This window comes from Larimichthys crocea, chromosome XII (genome assembly GCF_000972845.2).
Source record: "Larimichthys crocea isolate SSNF chromosome XII, L_crocea_2.0, whole genome shotgun sequence".
NCBI lineage: Eukaryota > Metazoa > Chordata > Actinopteri > Sciaenidae > Larimichthys > Larimichthys crocea.
This window is the reverse complement of record NC_040022.1, coordinates 12,478,372-12,501,312: the sequence shown is the minus strand read 5'-3', so window position 1 is coordinate 12,501,312 and position 22,941 is coordinate 12,478,372. Positions and strand designations below refer to the sequence as shown.

At 43.9% G+C, this 22,941-nt stretch overlaps 1 protein-coding gene across 17 annotated transcripts in view; it reads left to right on the top strand.

Moving 5' to 3' along the window:
- nfixb (nuclear factor I/Xb) overlaps window positions 1-22,941 on the top strand; it is a 134,464-nt gene that overhangs the window by 88,666 nt on the left and 22,857 nt on the right. For all 17 annotated transcript variants that reach the window (XM_019272795.2, XM_019272740.2, XM_019272727.2 and 14 more), the window contains 2 exons: window positions 20,151-20,216; window positions 22,161-22,235. In XM_019272795.2, coding sequence (XP_019128340.1) covers window positions 20,151-20,216; window positions 22,161-22,235 — 141 coding nt within the window. The remainder of the gene's footprint in view (window positions 1-20,150; window positions 20,217-22,160; window positions 22,236-22,941) is intronic.

Sequence of the window (22,941 nt, the reverse complement as noted above, 5' to 3'; positions counted from 1 at the left end):
ATCCGCCCCTGGAGGTTTGGGTTTGGACGCTGACGGACGATGTAAGGTGGACAGATGATAAATGCAGACTGAGTTTTATTGAATTTCCTTTTTAGTCCATGGTTTTGGCCGGCACTCTGACTTTCCCTCTGAGTGCGTTCTTCTTCTACTGAAAGGGAAGAGTGTCGCACAAACAGCAGGAATGAGGAGGGAGAGAGAGAGAGAGCGAGAGAGAGAGTATACATCAGGGACCCGGCGTGTCGAAGAAGTACTCATTCTTTCCCCTGATCGGTTCCTGATTCTATCTTCCCTCTTTCCACAACTCCATCTATCCTCTCACACCTCCCTCATTTCCTTTCCTTTCCTCCTCTTTCCTCTCTCTCCTTGCCCCCAAAGTCCCTTGTCTTTGCATCCACCCCCCCACCCCACCCTGTATTTTTCCTTTCGTTTTTTTTTTTTTTTCATTTGCAATTACAGTAATATGTAACATCAGGCGCGGTGAGATTTAGGGCTTTACCTTACATAACCCCAGGATTTAGCTGCAGGGTTTTAAGGCTTCTCTGAGCCACTGAGCTGGGGGCAATCGGGCCTCTTTAAAATATTTTCAAATGGCCGAAATCCCCAAAGGGCCTATGAGCATGGAGGGATAGGAAGGCTTTGAGGGCCTTGATATAGCACAACCATCATTATTTTGTATTACCATGGAGCCTGATCCATTTAAAATACAGCCCTCTCTATTCTATTCAGTGGCAGTGTTGGCAGCGGGTTAATAGATGTGGGTCAATACACACGCATACAATACACATGCATACACACGCACACATTTGTAGTACTCGTCCACATGCACATACATGATGTCTATTTTAGGGTTTATAGCGACAGTGAGCGCTCATATGCATTATTTTTGTGTGCCAAGATTTATGCTTTTTCCACTAGGTGAATGATCCTCAGTCAGTTTTTACCCCCCACACACCATTTTACACACACACACATGCGCACATACAGAGTCATGAAAACTTGCCAAATTGAGTTATTCCACCTAAAGAGGGCAAAGGGCAGTTTAGTGGTGAGTTGCAAGTCTGTGTGTGTGTGTGTGTACAATAAGAGCGTTGAGTTGTGTGTGTGTGTTTTTGTAAAGTAGAGCTCTTGGCACACAGGGGTACTTTTTTTATTCGTTAAATTTAATTTGATATGACTTTATATTAAACTGTAAAAGGGTAGGAGGAGGGGCTTTTTGGGTTTGGCCCCAGATCACCGCGCCAACCAAAGCCTGATTTTATTCCTCCTTGAGGCAGGCCAAACGGACAGGCCGTAAATTTGAAATAATGAACTGCCTAGCCTAACTTGGTGATTTGAGCAGGGAGGGAAGTGAATTGTGGAGAAGAACTGGGTACGACCTGATGGAGGAGGAAAGAGCGAGAGTGAAATAAGTGGAGAAATAACATCTTTATTAAAAAAAAAAGAAAAACAGATGAAGGTAGAGAGCACGCATCAGAGTGTGATTTAAGGACGCGGCTTTCGTGGAGGAGATGGTGCAGACACGGCTGATGGTGGCTTTGATTCTCAGGGATATGCTTGGTGTTGTAACATCAGCAGGGTTTAATGTTAGCTTGCCTGCTTCTTCAGCGTCTTTCTTCAGCTTCTTAGGCCAAAGTTTTTAATTTCTCCCTGGCGCAGGTCCTGAGCCAGGGGGGGGGGGGGAGGGGGATTTTAAGATGTAAAGCTGCTGGGATTAAGCCTGTATGAGGGGAAGACACGGGAGACGAGCCTGGGATGAGCCCCGACAGTGTCGCAGAGACCGCAGATGACCGGGTTCCTTGTCGCTTTTTCAGACAGTCAACAAGAAGCTTTGCAGCAGCCCTGAAGTGTTGCATGTGTCTTACTGCACACGCAATGGAGGGATGAAGAAGGGATGAGGGGAAGATGAGTTGGAGATTAAAGTGAGGGATGGACGAGGAGGCTGATGGTGTTTTGGTAGAAAACTGCTCTTATGTTCAGAGAGCCGGGGAGCAGTTAGATTTAATGTCTTCTGTGGAGGTTTGGAGACTTTAAACAACACAGTTAAATTTGATAAATCCTCTTTAACATTTGGTCAGACTGGATCCACTCTCTGGGCAGTAAAAGTTGAATGAAACAAGTGAATTCACAAGCAAGCACACATCTGTAAAGTTTACAGCGATTGAAGTTTTTTTTGTTTTTTTTTTACCATTACTCTTTTGAGACTTTCATTTAACATTTTTCTTCTTCTCTATCAAGTTTTCACTCCTCATACTTTGCTCCATTCCACGGCTCAGCCCGAGACCTCCCTCCTGCTATTTTTCAACCCATTTTACTGGTCTTCCTGTGTTTTAACAGGCTTTTACAACCCGGCTGCAGCTGCAAAAGAGAGCAAGAGAGTATGATGGGGGAAAGGGGTAGTTAGAGAGGGAGGGAGCGGGAATTGAATCATGAAATGAGGACCATATTTCCATACTGCACTAAAATGTGGACTTTCCATTTTTGTAACTAGGGTGCTCGCTCCTTCTCCTTCTTTCTCCCCCTCCACCCCCTCTCTCCCTTCCTTCTCTTTCTCCCTCGCCCTCGCTCCGTCAGTGGAGTGCTCTGTGCAGCTGTTCGTCAGTAGTTGTCTGTTTGTTTGTCTCTGCCCGTCCCCCCTGCCCGTCCCCCCTGCCTCCCTCCCTCTCTCCCTCTCACTCTCTCTGCCTTTAGCTCATGTGAACTTTGCTTTTCGTCACGCGTTTTTCCACTGCACAGCGTCTCTGCTTTTGATTAAAGTCAAAAAAAGCAGCAGATCCCTTTCTCTCTCTCTCTCTCTCTCTCTCTCTGTCTCTCCCTCTCTCTCTCCTGCTTCCCAACTGTAACTAACAGAGATGCCATTTCATTTTTTCCTCCCCCCCACCTCTCTCACCCCTTTTTTCTTACTTTCTTCCCCCTCTCTGTTCTTTCCACAGCAGTTTGTTTAGGCCACGCGGCTCTGTGAAAACTTCACTGCCAGTGTTTGTTGAGCTTTCCGGCAAGAGCATCTTGAAGTGATATGGCTTCCCCCCTGTGTTATGACCATTGCAAAACAACCTTTCTCTCGGTGTGATAATATTGCAGGCCACAGCGAGGCCAAAGCTCCAGGCCCTGCCTCTATCCCATGGTCCCGGCTCCTCGCACCATCACCGGTGCCAGCTTTAGAAATAATAGCCGCTTCCCCCCGTAACCTCAAAAGCGGCTCCGTCTTCATCCCTGGATTCAATCTCAACCTCAACCTCGGCACAGCTAAACTTTCGCCACAGTCTGTCCCCGCTCTCATGCCTCCGACCTCAGCATCCTTAGATCCTCTTTCCCGCCCCTCGCTGCAGCCACAGCCAGACGCACTATTGCAGCTGAGTGGGCCACAAGCATCTGTTTACAGCTCTCCTTCTGCAGTGCGAGATAATGATGGCCAGATACAGCCCACAGTAAAATAAACACGCTGCCACCTCCCTCCTGCAGGCCTGAGTTAGTGCACATTCTCACTGAGGAGGGTCTGACGGTGGATCCAAACCTTAGTGGAAGAGTTGCGGCTCATATTGCTTTTAGAAGTCCTTATAAAAACGTTGCCTTGATCGTTTTATTGGATGAGCGTGCCTCCGCACAACAGTGGAGCTAATTGGCCGCACACAGAAAGATGGTAGCCTCTGGGGTCAAAGTTCTAAAGCTGGAATAAGATGTAGAACGCATACAAATGAATTAATATAAAGAAATAAAGATTTGAATCCGTGTCAGATACCACATAGGTGAAGGTTATTGCTTTCAGTTTGGGTGAAGAAGCTTGACAGTCATTTTTAACTCTTTCCCGATTGTCTAACTTTCTGGTATTGTGGTTCAAGCTCTAATAAATTGTAATACTCTTATATTTGTACATAAACACATACACTACGCCTACAGCGGGCCGAGTCTGTCTGTTGGTGTTTGCTGTTAAGTAGCTAAGCGACAGCAATAACGTTAGCTTCCTAGTATATAAGACATTTGGAGTAATGGACGTACTATGAAATATGGTTGGCACATCAAACCTGACACTTGATCGATACACTGGATAAAAATAGCACAAACTCAATTTACAAAAGGTTATGCTGAAAGCATCAAATGAATGAATGGTTACGTTAGCATCAGATATAGCATGAACACTCGTGAACATGTACTGTATGTGGATAAATAAACTGTCATACCTTCAATAACAAAGCACTGCAGTTAAGTTTAAGAAAAAAAATGAAGATGTTACAAGTTACATATTTAAACCATATTAACCATTAAAGTTTGTTCAACTTCTTCTTTAAACTCAGCTCGGTTGCAGTCACTAATAAGGTCACATTGTCACAACTTTGAATCTTTACTTCTGTTAACTCGGCTCCAAGTTATAGTAATTATAGTAATGTGATTTCACTTTGTGAACTTAGCATTAGAGTAATTTAAATCTGTACCCACTTAATATTTTAACTTAATATAACTTCATAAGTTATATTCACTTCAATTATACACCACAACAGTTGGGGTAAATCAAATTGATTAATTATGACAGATCTTCATCAAATGTATATAATAATAATAACTACAGATGCATCATTCATCTACATTCAAAACTGTTTTATTATTATTTTTTCGTTAAAACAGGTATCACATCATTTGCAACAAGGCCAAGTAAATTGGAAGTGCTGAGACTCATAGCTGTCCCAGTCTTAGCACTTTTTATTGGTGCATATATATTATTATTATTAACATATCTCGCTTACTCCACCCATAGGAAGCTCCACAGTCAGTATTTACTCCACCAGGCAGTCATATAAAATGTGTAAACAATTCAACTTCAATAAACTGTACGGGTGTGTAAAACATCTTAACCTCCTCTTTATGTCCTCTTTCTTTTTCATAACAACCACTCTTTGAATGGACAATAAAACTCAATTCATCTGGTCTGCTTGTTAGAGAAAGCTGTATGGATGTATGTATGTGTGTGTGTGTGTGTGTGTGTGTGTGTGTGTGTGTGTGTGTACCCTATGTTATGGCTATAAATCGCAGAGTATTTTCTCAGTGAAGCTGACAGGAGGCAGACAGTGCAGGCGTGGTGACAGCTGAGACGGAGACCAAACCAAAGATCGGGCTCTGGGGAGTGGGTTTGTTGTTGAGGACTGGGCTTGATTGAAGGCAGGACCGCCTGTCACATGTTAATCCAAGCAATACACAGACATTTGTGTGTGTGTGTGCTTGCTCACGGTACATAAAATGTGCACACACATGTCATGCATGCTCGCGAACATGGTTTAAACTTCAGATCCTGCATGAATCACACACGTTCACGCTCCACAGTTGTGCAAACGGACACACATACACACATACCATTGTCCTTTGTCCGTAGTGTGTAATTAGCACTGTCACGGGTGTGCATTTGGATGTGTGTCCCCACCTGTTCTTCACCTGAATCCACTTATAGAACCCACTGGGGGCCCTCAGGCTCCTCGGGGGCCTCAGGAGAACCCCTGTGCACATACACACACACACATACACACTGCAGGGAGAATGGAAAACATCACATCATCATCTAAACCGGTTCCCTTTCTCATTTCAGCTGTCCAACCTCCTCCTCTCCACTATCTCTCTTTCTGTCTTCTCATGTCATCTAGCTCATTCTTCTCTTCTCCTTCGTGCTCCATCACTTCACCCCCACCCCCTCCTCCAAACCTCGCTATTCTCTCCTTCCTGGTTCCTTCTTCCCCTCTGTTTTTCATAAACTTCTGGCTGTGCTTCGCCAGCAATCCCAGAGGCGTAGTGTGAAACGCTAGACATTTCTGAGCGACTGCCAAACAGATGCAGGCTCCTCTGGTCTGCCCCTCGACTTGAACATCCTCTCCATTTAATACCACGGAGCCATAGGCAGCAGGGCAGCCGTTGCGCTGACATTTCATCCGTTTATGGAGGCAGAATGAACTGACAGGGCTTCCCATTTAAATAAATAGACTTAATGGTCATTTTGCCCTGGTACGTTTTGGAAATTAGCGAGGAAGCGGTGCACGGAACGGATGTGTTACCATGGCCTTATTGATCTGAACATTTGGTGGCAGATGTGTGATTATCAGGCAGGCATAGTCAACACGAGGAATAATCACCCTCAGTCAGAAATGTCTGTATTGAGGTGTTGAAGATTAGCAAGGGTTAGATAACTGTGAGCTCATTTGACAGGGCAGGATTTTGTTCTCTGTCTGGATATTTAACCAGATCCTCTTCTCCTTTTTTTAAAAAAAATCTTTCTTCCTTCTTTTCTTTTGTGCGTACTTTTCAAACAAGGTCAGATTTTGAAGTGCGTCACTCGAGCATGCGGAGGCTGTGTTCGGAGATAATAAGGCTCGAGTTCTGTGATTCTTATTGATGAATATGTTTTTTTTTTCGAAACTCGCTAAGTGGATTGGCACCGCTCTAATCTCTTTCTGCCGTGTTGATTCTGCTGTGGGCAGAGGGGGCGGAGGGAGTTAGGAAGGAGGGTTTTAAAGCTTTTATCTGGGTTAATAAGTTAATAGATAGATTGATAGATGGTTGGAATAATCTCCAATTATCAGCTTGACTGGGGGAGATTGTGAATGAAGCCGTAAGCTGTTCGAACTAGGCCAATCCTGTATGTCGGACATGTATGGACATGGCTTCTGATTCACTGATTGATTGTGTCAGCTCATCTGAACTATATGCTCCTGATACATGAGGCCAAACCTGCACTGAGTTCCTGTAGTCAGCTGTCACTCTCAGGCCTGTGGCTGCAGCAGGAGCCTGGGACTAGCCTGATTGGTTATCTCGGGCCTGATAGTGGGGGAGGAACATCTGGTGGTGGGCAGGAGGCCGGAGCATTTTTTTTCAGCTAGCATGTCGGAGACAGGGAGGCCGGGACGGTTGTTTACTCACCTTATCTGCCTGAGAGATAAAGCCAGCTTTGACACAGATAGCAGACAGCTCGTACGCATGGGCACGCACACACTGGAAGACTCACTAATACATGCATGCAGGAGTGTGTGTGTGTGTGTGTGTGTGTGTGTGTGTGTGTGTGTGCAAGCACACTGGAAACAAAGCACACAAACACACGCCTGTGCTGGGAGCCACTGACCCTTGGGCCGGGTTCATCTGGGGACACAGACTGACAAATGCGGCTGGGCGGTGACTCCCAGACAGCTGGTGGTCAAAGGTTGCCTTTCTATCTGTGCCCTCATTTGGCTGATTGTTTTTTCTCAGGCTTCATCTGCTACTCTCGATCTCTTTCTATCTCTTTCTCTCTCTCTCTCTCTCTCTCTCTCTCTCTCTCTCTGTGCGCCTGTCTCCTCCTCCTCCTCCTCTTCCTCTTCCTCCTCCTCGTCTGTCTTTCTGTCAGCTGAAAGAATAAATCTTCAGTTCATGCTGTAGGTATGCAGATCTGGCCGTTTCTTCCACACAAACGGTGATTTTTGAACATCTTTCCGATTTACTTGGGAAAACCCCCAGCATCTCAGGAGGATGTATGCAGACCGGCTCCCAAGTTAGCTGGAAGACTAGTCTGTTTAGCCACTGCTGATCTGCTTCTGTGTGTGTGTGTGTGTGTGTGTGTGTTATCCCGGATCTGATTTGTTAGAGCTTTTCATTCGGTGTCCTTATTTGACTCAAAGGCCTAAAGAAGAGCTGCATGAGTCATGCACATGAAGAACTTGCTGAGATGGACACATACACACGCACACATAAACACTGTGACAGACTTACACCCCCTCCCAAAAACACACACACACACACATCTATGCATTACACAGAAAAACTGAGGCTCACAAATCATGCCCATCATACATTATGCCTCCATTGGCATCACCCAGGGAGGATGTGGAGTTTTACACAGCCATTCATCGCTCCCCTAATTCATTAGTCCAAATGAGCATTTATGCAGAGCACACATTATTTTTACTGGCCTGCTTTATGTGTTTGTGTGGAGTTTTACAACCTCATAAAACACGTCCTCCAAGCCCCAGATAGTTTTGGGAGCATTTATTTGCATAGTTCACAAACCCAAAATAAATCGTTAGTGTTTTCTGGCACAGACCGGATCAGACTGAAGGGTGTGATGCAAACAGTGTTGTCTTGTAATTTGAATAATAATTTTGTTGACATTATGTTCAAATGTGAGAGGAGTGACATAATGCTCCCTCATGATGACATCCATTTATGATGTGAATATTGCCTGTACGCTGTTCAAACACTATTCACCGCGTAGCCTGCGAGTAAGTATTAGAAAGAGTACGGTCTAGACCTGCTCTGTACGAAAAGTGTCATGAGATAACTTTTGTTATGATATGGTGCTATATAAATAAAATTGAATTGAATTAAAGTTAGGTTTTCGACTGCGGTATAGTAAAAAAAATTAAATAAAATCACATTATTTTCAGCATGCATGCATTAAATCTTTAGCTTTAGAACACCTTACCTATAGAAGAATAATACTGGAGGTGTGTCTGGAAGACCGTTCAGTGAAATTAGTTTTTAGACTTTCAAAAAAATGACACGTGATGGTGTGATATTATCAATTTTTTCCAAGCAAGCTGTGATCAAAGTATAAGTTCTTGAAGTTATTGATTTAAAAGTGCAGTGTGTTAGATTTGGGAACTTTATTTTCAGAATAAGGCAGACATGGAATATAATATTTCTAACTATAATTTCATGCATGTATAATCATCTGAAAATAAGAATCTTTTTTATTTTTGTTAATTAAAAATGATCCCACATTTAAATGGGATGCTAAATGGGAGTGGAAAAAATTCTGTGTTTGACTATGTGATTTAACCATATTTTCCAGCTGCACCCTCCTACTATAAGTACATGTGAACTATTTTGTTAACTGTTTCATTGTTTTTTTGACATACTTTATATTTATTACAAGAGAAAACTGAAGAATTAAGGCAGGGGCGCACGTAGAAAAAGTATTTTTTTTTATTTTGAGTTCTTGAGGCTAATTGGGGGGCAAGCACAACAAGCTACAGTGTCTTCAGTAAACACTGAGCAGACTGCCCCCAAATTAGCATTTATTTAGAGTTATGTTTCTTATCTTCAGACAGATACAAATTCAATATTCTCTGTCTTTTATCTCCTGAGGGGAAAAATCTCTAGACTCTCCAGCCGCTAAATGCTCCGCTACATTCAGCAGCCTGTCTGCTATCTGTCTGTCTGTTGCTTGGTGCTGAGCAGGTAGTTTACGGTGGCTTTTTAGAGCCTCTTCGCTCAAAGCTGCCGCTCCAAATTAAGCCGATGAGAGCTGTGAGAGTGACAAAAACAGTGAAGTTTGGGCTTTAAAAGCAAAATAAAAGATGCTAACAGTGATGGTGATAACCACGTGCAACACCTTTCATGGTGGTCTTTAGGTTCAGGGTTATAGTTTCATATCAACAATGAATTATTTGATCTTTTGTTGATATGAAAATATTGATTAGAGCAACTTTAACGGTCCAGTGTGTCTAGTAAGGCACTTACTGCATTGTAATCTCCTCATATCACCCTCACCTTCCTAGTGTAAAGAGAAACAACACTTTAAAGACCCTGTCTAGAGTCAGTGTTTAGTTTGTCTGTTCTGGGCTACTGTAGAAACACAGTGTTTCAACATGGTGGCGTCCATGAAAGAGGACCTGCTCATACTGTAGATATAAAAGGAGAATTTTTAAGTAACAAAAAAATATTCTTATTTTCAGGTGATTATACATGCATGAAAACATAGTTATGAATATTATATTCCATGTCTGAGCTGATATTATGTCATAATTTCAGCTGATATTTCCAATCCAATTAGCACAGAGCTCCTGACGCACAGTGAATGGGGAGCTTTTAGGGGATCCGGGGCCACGGCCTGCTTTGTCCTGTCAGTATTTGGAGTAACAGAACTCCTCAGTTGGTCTGAAAGCTCGATGAACTCGTCTACTTTGAGTTCGGCACTGAGAATTTGTCCTGAGGGTGGAACTGACACAGCGGGGAAAAGCGATAAAACGCCTAGCCAAGAGTTCACAAGGTCACGCTCCCCACAAAACACACACACACACACACAGACACACACACACACACACACACACACACACACACACACTCAGTCACGGTTTGAGCGGCAGGTCGCCATGACCTCCCTGTCAACAACAGACACACAAATTTACGTTCCTAGTGATATGTGTGTGTGTGTGATTTATTAATGGGGGAAAACTGTGAGAATAGTTCAGAATATTTGGCGTGCAGCGAAGCGCCAGCGCTGCCTCTCGGTGGCTGTGGTGTTGTGTGTGTGTGTGTTTGCTTTTCCTCGCCTCCCCCGTAGTGCCGGGTTTGATCGCGTCTGCTCCCTAGCTGGTGCCCACTGTACGCCACCCCCCCTGTACCCTCCTCTCCTCTCCTCCTCTCCTCTCCTCCTCTGCTCTGCCAACAAGTCTCTCTTTCTTTCTCATTCCTTCTTTTATTCTCTCTGCTCACGTCTTTCTTGGCGAGGCAAAGCGTTCCCACAGCTCTCACAATCCCCCCCCCCACTCGCCTCTCTCCCTTTCTCCCCCCTCCCTCCTCCTCCTCCCCTTTCTTCCTCTCTCTCATTCACTTCTTTTTTTGTCTTTTTCTTGTCTCCACTTCTCTCCTCTGTCTGCCTCTCTTTGCCCCTTTCCTTCCTATATCACTGCCCCCCCTCCTTCTTCTCTCCCTCCCTGTTCCCTGGCAAAGACTGGCATCACATGATCCCCATTCCCACTTGTGCCCAGACCCCGCTACACACACACACATATACATACACACACACATATACATACACACACACACACATATATATCACAACATGGGAAACGTGGGAGTACCACAGGCTGGCTCATGTCTTTCACTCAGAGCTGAACCTCGGCACTGTACGTTTTTTCGCCTCGGTTCTGTTTGTATGAAACTTAATATACACAAATCATCAGTGCAGTTTAAACAAACCTGCCAGAATCTAAAGTCTAGGCTTGACTTTGAGTGTTTTTCACTATGTGTTTATTGTCCATGTCGTCAGACCAGCTGCGACCTGATGATATTACCAAGCATGTTTCACGAATGTGATCAGGAACACGCACAAAAAACACACACACACACACACACACACACACACACACACAGTGATGATTTTAGGGTGGAATTGTTCAAACCTGACGTCCAATCTGTCTAATGTGAACAGGATTTCTGTTGAACTTTCCAGTTAAGTCAGATATTTTCTCTGTTGGTAGGAATATTGACTGAAGCGAGAGAGCTTTCTGCTCTAACCTCCCCTCCCTCTCCCTTCCTACACCCTCGCTTCTTTGCTAAAGCCATGGCAGCCCTGCTGAAATCTTTCCCACTGCTCTCTCTCTTCCCCCTGCGAGAGGCAGATTTCTTTAGCATGTGTTGCTGCGTTTGCGCCCCCCACTGCCAACAAGTGACATCTGCTGGCCAAATGGAGCAATGACACCTCTCCATATGCATTTTTCCAGTTCCATGTGAACGTTTGGATCGAGAGGTTTTTGAGGCACAGACACGAGGAGGAAGGGTCCAAATCAGGGTAGCCGGGGCTTCTTTTTTCTTCTTCTTCTTTTTTTTTTGCAAACTTTCTAAACACAAAGTGCTTTACTACCCAAGAACAAGCTGGATAGTCTGCCTGTCTCCCCTCTTTCTCCCTCCCTGTCGATCTCTCCCTGTACATCACAGCTCATCAGCATAGGCACAGATAAAAGATAAAAGAGGGCAGAGGGAGAGAGGAGGCGGGGTGGGGGTGGTGCGGGGGTATACATGGGCAGGCAGCCAGCCACCCCCCACATCCCTCCATCCTTCTACCCCCTGCCCTCCTCTCTCTCCCATGGTTGATTCCCTTTAGGCCCCTCTCACCCCTTCTCACCCCCCCTCTCACCCCCTGGCTCCCCGGCTCTGTGTGGCGTTGGCACAGAGAGGGCGCAGGCGGCACACAGACGGCCACGCAGATGGGCAACGGGCAATGCAGGGCTGCCTCCCCACACCTGCTCCTTGCTGGCACAGGGCTCGGGCCAGGCGGCCACACACACACACACACACACACACACACACGCTCTCTCTCTCTCTCTCTCTCTCTCTCTCTCTCTCTCTTTCTCTCTCTCACACACACACATACACAAAAACACAGATGTGCATCTAACGTGGAATTATCTCTCTCAATTTATTGAACTTTCCCACATATAGGCACAGACACGCACACGTGCAGATTCTCCCACAAGCTGCCGTACACGCTGACGCACACGCATGTTGTACGTATCTTTTTTTTTCTTTTTCTTTTTAAAAAAAAAGAGCTGCATCTCCCTCCCACACGCCGCCGCTCAGCCTGTCAGTCACAGATGTTTACACGCTTATCTCCAACTGCGCCTCAACATGTGCTCTCCAGAAATTTTTTGCACGTATACGCTATCATAAACATATATAAGACACAATCACACATGCATAGCCACCGACTGATGTATTTATAGTCTCGCGCCCACACATTCACACTTCAGCACTACCAGCACAGAAACACATTTCACAATTAATCACATCGCCCCATGCTGTGCTGTCACATGGAGTTACATACCAGACATTCAGTGAACTACATAGATATGCACTATTGTCACTTCTGCACTGAATGTGGGAACAAAGATTGATTATGTAGACTCAGGTTGATGTTTCAGTGCATCGAAACCATGTAAATTTGTAAGCTTACGAGGCTGTAACTGCTGTTTTGTTGACACCACCGTCGCGCTGGAGGAATTGGCCAGAATTCGAAGCTGCTGGTTTAATAGGTAGGGTGTGGATATGGAAGCCAAATAAACTTCCCAGGAAAGCGCCAAAAATAGCGGAAGGGGGAAAATCCATCCTAAAACAGAAAACCCCAAGTGTTATTCCTTCAGTCTAAGAAAGCTCAGCCTTGATTTGTAAGCGCGAATGAGCTGCACCATTGACAGTTAATGGGGCCATCCTTTCAGAAGAAGAACACTGAGTTCTTTTTAGGAGGACGCTGTTTTTCATTAGGAATCTGAACACACACAACATGTGCCGTCGTAAGTCACTCAACGACTTTTTTTAATTTTGGTTTTCTGCTCAGTAGATCGAGTGCGTAAGGGTGGGCACGTCCACCTCGCTTTATAAAATCCTATTCTTGTCCACCTCGCCTAAATCAAAAAAATTTCTCTGACTGTCAAAACCTGAAGAGGACAAGTTGATAAAAAAAAACAAAAAACACCTGAGTCGCCGCAAATATTACCGTGCACAAAGAGCAATGTATTTCATGGTTAAGACTTTTGCCCTGGGATGGAGCTTTGAAGGAAATACCACTATTACCACCCGTCTGCATGTTTTTCAGACAAAAAATAATAATTTCTATCATACGTTAGCTAAAATTAAAAATACACTTGAATGGGACACATTCAGCAGAGAGCGTTTTTTTATTTATCACCTTTATCAAGGAAACTACATGTGGTATGAAGTAAAGTTAGTGTGTGAAGACTAGAGGTGGACACATTTTTTTATTTGTTGAATATTTGCTTGATTAAAGTGAAACAGTGTGTTCCAGTGAATCACCTTTTGACTCCGTCTCCCGCGTTAGAACCTCCTTTTAAAATTGACAGAGATAACTCGGTGAAACTTCCACGTTAGAATGAGTCAGTGAAAGGGTAACGGAAAGGCCAGAGTCAAAGTAGATGACTCAGTTGTGTATCAGCTGTTCCAGATGTCCTAATGGCTCCTCAGCAGGAACGCCGCATAACCACAGTGTGATTTGATCACGTCCTCAGTTATTATCTCGTTACGCTCAACTCTATATTATCTAATAAAGCAAATTCCCATGAAATATTAATGGGCACCTTTGGAGAAAGAGGCTTCCTGTCACAACTTGCGTTCATTACTCTGGACCTAATGACGGCCACAGTGAGCCGGGGTCATTCCTGGGACAGACACGCTGTACCATCAACTACTTCCCGACTACAGCAGGATCCAATAAGAACCACTGGCTTATAAACCAGGGTCAGGATGAGCTTTGCTTGTAGAAGATTGAAGCACAGGGGTGGGCGGCGGCAGTGGTTGATCAGAAGGCGATGAGTAGTTTTTAAAAAAGTGGAAACAAATCTGCAAATGGAGAGAAGAGGGATGTGGAGAGGATGAAGGAGGTGTTGAAGGAGGAGGAGGAGGAGAAGACGAAGAAGAAAAAAAAAAAGGTTGAAATGAAGTCCAATAAAAGAGCCGAGTGAACATCTGTGTGGGATAGCCGTGGGGATTAGGAGGGTTTGGAACATTTTAAGCGCATTAAAGATTTAAAAAAAAAGGTCAGAATGTTTAGCAACATACCGATAAACCTCTTAAGCGAAACCCAATTGGGGAGGCTGTTCGGTTTCTTTATCCAGAGGCTGGTGGATGGGGGGGTGGTGGTGGAGAGAGTCGGTGAGACTGTGCAGCCACACACACTTAAACTCAAACACACTCTTGTATATATATATATAAGTCAGTCAGTGCAGTTTGCCTGTAAGGCGCCTGCTTTACATCCATCTCCCATCAGCTTGAAGCCGCGCATACACGCTACATTATATTTAGTATTTCTGTATATATGTGTCCATATGTGCAGAGTACAATCAGGGCTGCCCCACTGCCACATCTAGAGATGTGTGGCCTCAACAGCACAGCTGCATTCCCACATTAACCCAGGAACTGCCGCCTGTACCTGCATACTCCACCCGGAAATGACCTACAAGCTCATACAGATGCAATTCTATAGACAGAAGTCAGGGAAGCTGAGAGGCCGGCAGTGGTGGTGAGGGGGGTGGGGGGTTTACAACATGAGAGAGTGAAAGGGAGAGGCAGAGGCGAGACAGAGATGAAGAGGGAGAGAACAGTGGTAGATTTGTCCGCAGAGCTCTGGAGCAGTCGGAGGAAGAGGCCCCTATCATTTGACTGTGAACTGAACCATGTCTGGGGAGCTATCCTTAAATGACACAGCACACAGAGGGTGGAGGCAGAGAGGGAGAGAGAGCGAGGGAGAGAGAGAGTCAAAGGGATCACAGGCTGCAGGCTAGGCCTGTATTGACAGGCAAATCTATGCAGTGGCATGTATTTATATAATATGTTCACATCCGATGGCTGTTTACTCGTAGCCTTCTACTTCTGATCTTGGAACTAATACTTTGCTCAAGATCAAGATCATTGTTTTCCTTGTAGATCCTAGAATTTAAACCTGTAACCTGCCACCATCTGTCTTAGATAGGCATTTCTCCTTTATGAAGGGGAGCTCCCGCAATTTAGTATTGCACTTCTATAAAGACAGATTGAAAAGTGAGTTGGTGAAATCGATGCAGCAGAGGACTTTGACTTGAAGTCCCAAAAGTTTCAAAAAATGCTGGATCCTACACTAAATTAAAATAAAATTTTTGATTTATATCGCTCCATATCATGACACTTATGACAAGTTATCTCATGACACTTTCCTTATAGAGCAGGTCTGAACTGTAGTATTTATAACATTATTTAGACCCAACAATTCACACCATGAGCAAGCACTTGTTGACAGTGGCAAGGAAAAATTTCCTTTGAAATGGGAACCTCAAGCAGAACCCAGCTCATGGTGGAAAGTCATATGCTGTGACCGGTTAAGTTCAGAGAGGGAGAGAGTGCTTTCTCTCTTTTGTTTAAATTGAAATACATGCATCTGTCAAACTCCTTCATGTCTACAGTTAGCAGCAAAGACTTTTCACCAAGCTCAAGCCAAGACAACCCTGATGATGTCACTATGACATCATCAAAGTTCAAGCTTCACCAGAGCCACAGATGTCGACATAGTTCGCTCATGGCGAGTAAAGTCAGTCATGTTGTTAGTCATATATTAGTTATATTTTTTATATAAATACTGTTTTTCAGTACAGTAGTGTATTGTGTGTGTGTGTGTGTGTGTGTGTGTGTGTGTGTACAGGGAAAAGTTCTTTATTTTCAGATTTTGCAAATTATAGATTTTCAGAACAATAGAAGAAGAGCGTGCGAGCCGTGGAGGGAAACACTAACAAAGCATGTGCTGTTACTGATTTAAGAGGAGGTGAAGTCGGCTCATATCGCAGAGTGCTTCTGCCTTCCTGCTCCAGATCTTTACTTCTTTTTAGCGGCAATCTGTAACACATTTCCATTGTGAGGACGATAAGATGTTAACACTGAATAAGAGAAAAATGTATTTATGGGAGTCTAACATGCTCGGTTGAATTCTTTCCCTCCCTTCTTTCCGTCAAGTTCCGTCCAGAGCTGCTATATTTTATCTCCAGTGCTGGACTGTTGATTTTATAGTCTGTCATCGGTCTGAAAAATCCCCTTCACTTAGTGCACATTAGATTACAGAGGGCCTGTTTGCTCCTGTGTGCTTGTGATGAACAAACAAACACTCTAAGCTGTTTGGTAAATTAGCAACAACAAAAAAAAAAAAAGTGCCTGTGTGAGCAATGTGCACTCGTATATGAATGCGCGCACAGTAAATGAGTCCATTAGCGCTGGCATCGGCTGCGTGCGTACTAAGCAAGTGAGCATGTGTATGTAATTTTACATTGAAGTGTCTCTTAATGATTTCCACTTGTGTGTATGTGTGTGTGTGTATGGGGGGGTGAATGTGTGGCCGTGTGTTGTTTTTTCTGTGTCTGTGTGTATGATGAATGGATTGATTACGTGAGTGTGATTTCCAGTGTTTGTATGTTAGCTTGTGTGTGAATTATTTGCCTCTGTCTGCATCTGCAGTGTGATAAATGTATAGCCAGTGTTTTGTGTACACACTGCAGGAGTGTATCAGCAGTAGCTGTATACTGACCAAGAAACTAAATGAACTCACTGTGTCTTTGTGTGTGTGTGATTGGAGCGATAGGATGATATATTTGATGGCCTGTGTGTGTCTATGCTGTATTATCTCTGGCAGGGCATGTGCAGGGGGCCTTGGGGCGACTGTGTGCAGGAGATAAGGGTGATTCATCTGTGTTTAAACGTGTGTGTGTGTGTGTGTGTGCAAGAGTATGTTTGTGCTTCGGAGGCATGCATATCCTCGTTTGGTGTGTGCACATGAAAAGATTTGAACCTCTCGTGTTAATAAATGCTCACACTCTGTATGCCAGAAGTCTGAAAGTAAATATCACGACAAACTCAGGATGGTAGTTGCACCTTAAAGCTGCACTTTAAATATTTTGATATGAAAATCAGCTCATATAAGTATGTGTAATCTGGCAAGCATCGCTCATAGTGATGAACCCACACTCTTCACTTCCCTTCAGGTACATGGACCGTTTTAGAATCTTTCAGTTTATTGTTTTGGTTTTCTGCCCCGCAACTTTACTGTTTGGGTTCAGTCTTACGGCTCTCGTCTGCACCGTTATGAGCAGTGCAGCTGAGCCCGGCATTGAACCCAGCAGACAGTGATGGTTAGCAACCAGCTGTTGAACATCTAAAGAGCTAGATATTCAAAAGTCGGTGGAGAGCAAATATAGGACTAAAAGGAGCATCAGTCATCAGCTGGAAATACAACTCCAGATGAAAGTGGCCAAAAAAGGTTCTTGGAGGTTTAAAGCAGCCTGTTTTAAGTTGGCCATCGTCACTGTGAGCTTTTACACAGTCAACAGTCTAAATTCATGTTGTACAGCAACATTTTCTTTCAGCAAATCCTTGTCCACAGTCAATGGACGTTGCCTTTAAGGTTTGGGAACAAGTTTGCACAAAGATGACTTGACTTCAATGGGTGCGATGAGGAATCTATTTGTGTAATTGATTGGAATTACTTTTAAGCCTCTTCACTCCACTTCTTGAGTTCAATTCAATTCAAAACAGCTTTATTAATCCCACTGGGGGCAATTTGTTCAGAGCAGCTTCACAAAACACATTAACATACTGTACAAACAAATAGATGACACAAAAGAGTTAAGTGTGGAAAAATCTATAAATAATTTGATAAATAGACTCACTGAGCACAATAAAAAAGATCAGATACCATTTACAGTGGTTAAAAGAAAGACTGCAGAGCTTTTAACAATCAGATCGCAGATGGAATAAATGATTTAGAGCAGCGGCAGGTAAAATATAACACTGCCCTGATGCCAACAGAGAAAATTCTCTTGCAGAAACCTGTCCAGAAGACAAAATACCTTTTTTAACCAAACTGTGTGTCTTTAATGGTGCAGAGAAAAGCAAAAGTTAGAAAACTCACAGCAGAGGATGGATGGACTCACAATAGCTTCAGTGTTCACATCAAATTGAAGTAGTTTTGCTCACACTTTGCCAAGAAAACTTAAAAGTTTGAAAATTTGGTTGAAAACATAATTGGAGTGGATTTAACACCTTAAAAACGCAGAAAGACTGATATAGTAAAGTCAACCTTGTTATAGTGTAGCACAGCGGCCTCCGGTGTGTTTGATGCCAAGAAATACTTAAACAAAACAACACGTTGAGCCTGTGCCAGTATGCTATATTATTATCTTCATTCCAACTAATTGCCAGGCCAAACAGCGACACATATGCACACACAGGCTTCAACAACCACTCATCATTAGGGACTTTAACTGTGGTGTGCCATCCCCTGTTGTCATGACAACTCAGCACTCGATTTTGGCTTTGGATGCTGTCACATGCAAGAGAGATTTTTCAGAGGCATACAGGTTTTAACGCTTTGTGCTGGGAGTGAAGCGATCAGGATTGTCGGGGTGCTGCGATAAAGAAGGCCCCGGGCTTCATCTTCACCTTACTTGACTAGAATGATTCCTTTCCTTCCCATTTACCGTCCTTACTCACACTTGATGAGTGTTCGACATCTGTGAATGTCTCTCATTTTTATTGAACTCATACACTCTCTGTTACACTCTATTGGGCGGGCGACACAAACATCCCAGTGGTTTTATCCTCACTCCATTTGCATTGCATATCCTCTGTTGGTCTTTTTATCTTTAAGACCATTGGGTCTGTGTGTGTGTGTGTGTGTGAGAGAGACTGTGCTTTGTAAGCATGTGTGTCTGTTTGTGTGTGTGTGTGTGTGTGCGCGCGCACACCCGCGCGCGTGTGTGTGGGTGTGCCGTCAGCTAACAGGAATGCATGGGTACCGCCAAAGCTAAGATGGCTGCCAAGCGCTAAGATGGCTGCCAGGATTCCACAGAGCGACGGCACGAGAGAGAAAGAGGAGCAGAGACAGAACGAGTGTGAGAGGAATTGAGGGAGAAGTACGCGAAGATGGACTCTCGCTCTCTTGTAGAATGAGGACAGAGTGTTGCGAGAGAAAAAAAAAGAAACTCTTTCCCAGAGTGTTTTTCTTCTTGACCCGGAGTGATGAGGTGATTTTGTTTGTCTCTTTTTGTTTCCTTGGTTTTGGCAACACGCAGACAGTGTGAATGGTGCAGCAGTTTGCTGGCACGTCGTCCACTAATGCCACCCAAGATTAGGATGCTGATTTGGGCTTAGAAGATGTTGAGATTGAGGGGGCCTAGTATTGGCTGCAAGGGGGCCACGTTCTGGCTAAGGAGACTTGGCCCAGGATGGCCTTAAAGCTTCAGAGCTGTGCGGTAATTGGCCCGAATGGTATATATATGATACAACCATAAAACTCCACAAGGCTGCATTACGCATCTGAAGAAGAATGGCAGCCAGCGGGCCAAACAAAACTAGCTGAAGCAAGCAGCTCTCTGCCTGTCTGCGCCTATGGAGGTTAAGGTAAACACACACAGGAGATGCAGTCCAAACAATGCCCAGAACCCCAAAGTGTTCCTTTTAGAAGTACCCCTCAAGTTGAAAAAGAAGAAGCTGAGGTTTCATGGGACCTTTAACACTTTACTCAAGTTAAGCTGTCAAAGACTTCAACTGAAATAGTGTGTGTGCGTTTAAGTGGTTGGGAGAGAGAAGCCAAAAAGGACAAGTTCTCCTCAGACGCTCCAACATAATTGTTTTTTGATGTTGAAAAGTGATTTTCCTACGGTGACTCCAGAAGTCAGGATATTAACCTCCTGATTCGCCATTTTATAACTTTCAACTCAGGCCCAACCTGAGAGGAAACACGCTCCAATCTTTAATCTCAGCCCTATGTCTGTTTGTCTTCAGTGGAAAGAATGAAAGAAGGCGCCATTTCCCATCACCTTGGGTAGCGTCCAGACATCTGTCCACCTGACTAACCATCTCTCTTTATCTTCTTTTTTTTTTCTTCTTTCTTTCAGAACAATCAGGACAATCAGACAATTCAAACCAGCAAGGAGACACAGACGTCAAGCCCCCACCAAATGGTGAGTTTACAAGCATGTCCTGTTCGCACACATGCAGAAAAAATGTCTGACATACCTGCGCTGACATACAATCGTACACGCTAACATACACGCACATTGCTGTATATGCACACCACCCCTACATACAGGCCTCTGTGTGTGTGTGTGTGTGTGTGTGTGTGCGTGTGTGTCCCAACAGAATTGGGTCTAAGTTTATTATGGTAAGGAGAGCTGATGGTACTGTACTGTGGGGGTTGTGCTGGGATTGTGGTGGGCCACTCATAAATCACACTGACGTTATTGGAAGATGGGAACCACATGGCCGCTGCCGAGCTGAGCGCTGACCTCATGCGCTGTCCCCGCTGCGGTTAACCCCGGACAGGGATGGAGCGAAGGACGGAGCGGGAGAAAAGTGAAGGGAGTTGGGTGGGGGGGCAAATGAAAACGAGAGGTGAGGGGGGGTGAAGAAAGCAGGGAGGAGAGAAGGGATGGACAGATGGAGAGAGGGATGAAATGAAGGAGGGAGGAAGGGTGTGGTTTGGAAGTTCACTCAAGCCTGGAGCTATGGGTGTCCTTTATACGCACGCTGCATAAACCTGGATATTATGGATATGGACATTATAGAGCAGAATGTCACACACTCAATATGCACAAAGTCATGCTCCACCAACATGCTCAAAGAACGCCACACACACTGGAAACTTACATAATCGTCAATGTAATGCTAAGCTAAGTTTTAGGATAGAAAAATCAGTTTTACTTAGCATTTACAATCTGTGACACAATGCGGCATATTATCACCACTGAAGATGCCACAGCTTTGAAATGAGCAAACAGCTGCCTATTTACGCATGCAGCGGATATGTAGCAACATTAGCATTCCTTTGGAGTCGTGTTTCTAACCACCTGTCCAATATAAGTCTGATATTCACTCTCCTTTTAGATGTTTTGGTCTCCGTGAGCTCATCTATCTACTACATTTGTTCCTTCATTCATTCATTAGCTGATAACTTCTGTCTACAGAACCAAAACAGGAAAGTTGAAAGCCGTAAAAACAAGTTAAAAGAGGCTAAAATGCTCCATAAAGCTAGAGGGATAATTCTCTGCAGCATTGTGACCCTGTTTACAGTAATAGTAGTAATAGTAATAGTAGTTATTGATTAAAGTTAGACTAACATGAGGAGTTATATGTGTGTTTGGGTTTTGGACTAAAAGTAAGCTCAGTTCTAGGCATAGGTTTAAGTTGGGGACTGATAGTTAGACGTAAATTGTTGAGGGGTTAATCACACTTTATCATTAGTGAGAGCGATCTTGTATTCACTAAGCTAATTGTTACAACCTGGGAACACAGTGACAGTGGTTTAAAAAGAAAAAAGTCACTAGCAGTCAGACGACCGTAAAGATTTTAAATCAAAATCTTTACGGTCATCTGTTTAATCAAACTTTTTTTTGGCAATCCGTCACAGTTTACAGACCAGTTTCATGGTTTTAACTGTCCTTCTTGCCGTAGTTGTAGGCTTACACTGTTTTTGGTTTGCTCACTTCGGGTTTCACCTCCAAAAAAAAGTGGTTTAGATCATCTAAACGTTGGACCACTGCATATGTGCATGATATATACACAGATATCAGAATGCACGATGCATTATTCATTCAAACAGCTGTCTATGTGGAGATTAGCCTCACTTGTTGGACCTGATTGGATGTGTATGTTAGACTGTCAACAGTGGAAAAAAAATGAACATGTCCAAACCAACAGGCCTGTTGTGTCTTATAGAAAACACATGGTCCCACTGGATGACACCGGCATATGTTTTTCAGCTCAGTCTGTGTGTGTGTATACTGATTGGTGTGTCTGTGTGCACATGTAATTTTATGCATGTTTTGGTGTATGCAGTGCACTCTCACACACACTCTTCTTTCTCTGTCTCTCTCTCTCTCTCTCTCTCTCTCTCTTTTTTTACCCAGGCCACTTGAGTTTCCAGGACTGCTTTGTGACTTCAGGGGTGTGGAACGTAGCCGAGTTGGTCCGCGTGTCTCAGAGTGAGTCACAGCTATAATTTACCCTGTCAATCTCCATGTAGACAACACACTCTTGCTTGTCAGTCCTCGTACACTTCATACAGTCACTTTGTTATAACACCGTGCACATGGCAGCATCTGTCATGCACCAAGGAGCACGCTTTTTATGCTGGGAAACATTACAGTTTGAAGGATAAGGCTGGTGTCTTCTATATTTTTCTTATTAGCAACAAGAATGAATTGATCCTGATGAGGAGCATTGTCTGTGTCTTTATTGTACTGGGTGATATGTTCCTTTTTTTACCTTCAACACACACACAGTAGTTTATTTTGACTAAATCATACCAAATATGTTTTAATCCACAGCTGAAAAGAGTTCCCCAATAAATATAGTATTTAGTTTTGAGTTATGTTTGCTTAAAGCTACAATGACCAGCTGTTTCAGGACATTACTGAGACTTCCTTTTTGAAAATTTGAAGGCCACAGAGAGGCTGGGGCAGTCACAAAACATGACGGATTGTCCAGGATCAGTCCGGTGTCAGGAAACAACAGCTAATAAATACCAGGACACCAACCTGCTCCTGATCATGTCGCTGTATAAAAAGTCACTGGATCACCAAAAAGTTGTTATGAGTCATCCTTAGCAGATTATGATTGTGATCATGTGTTTAGATCCATCTGGTTCCTTCTGCTTATCTGGGGACTGTCTGCCGTTAAATCCTGGGG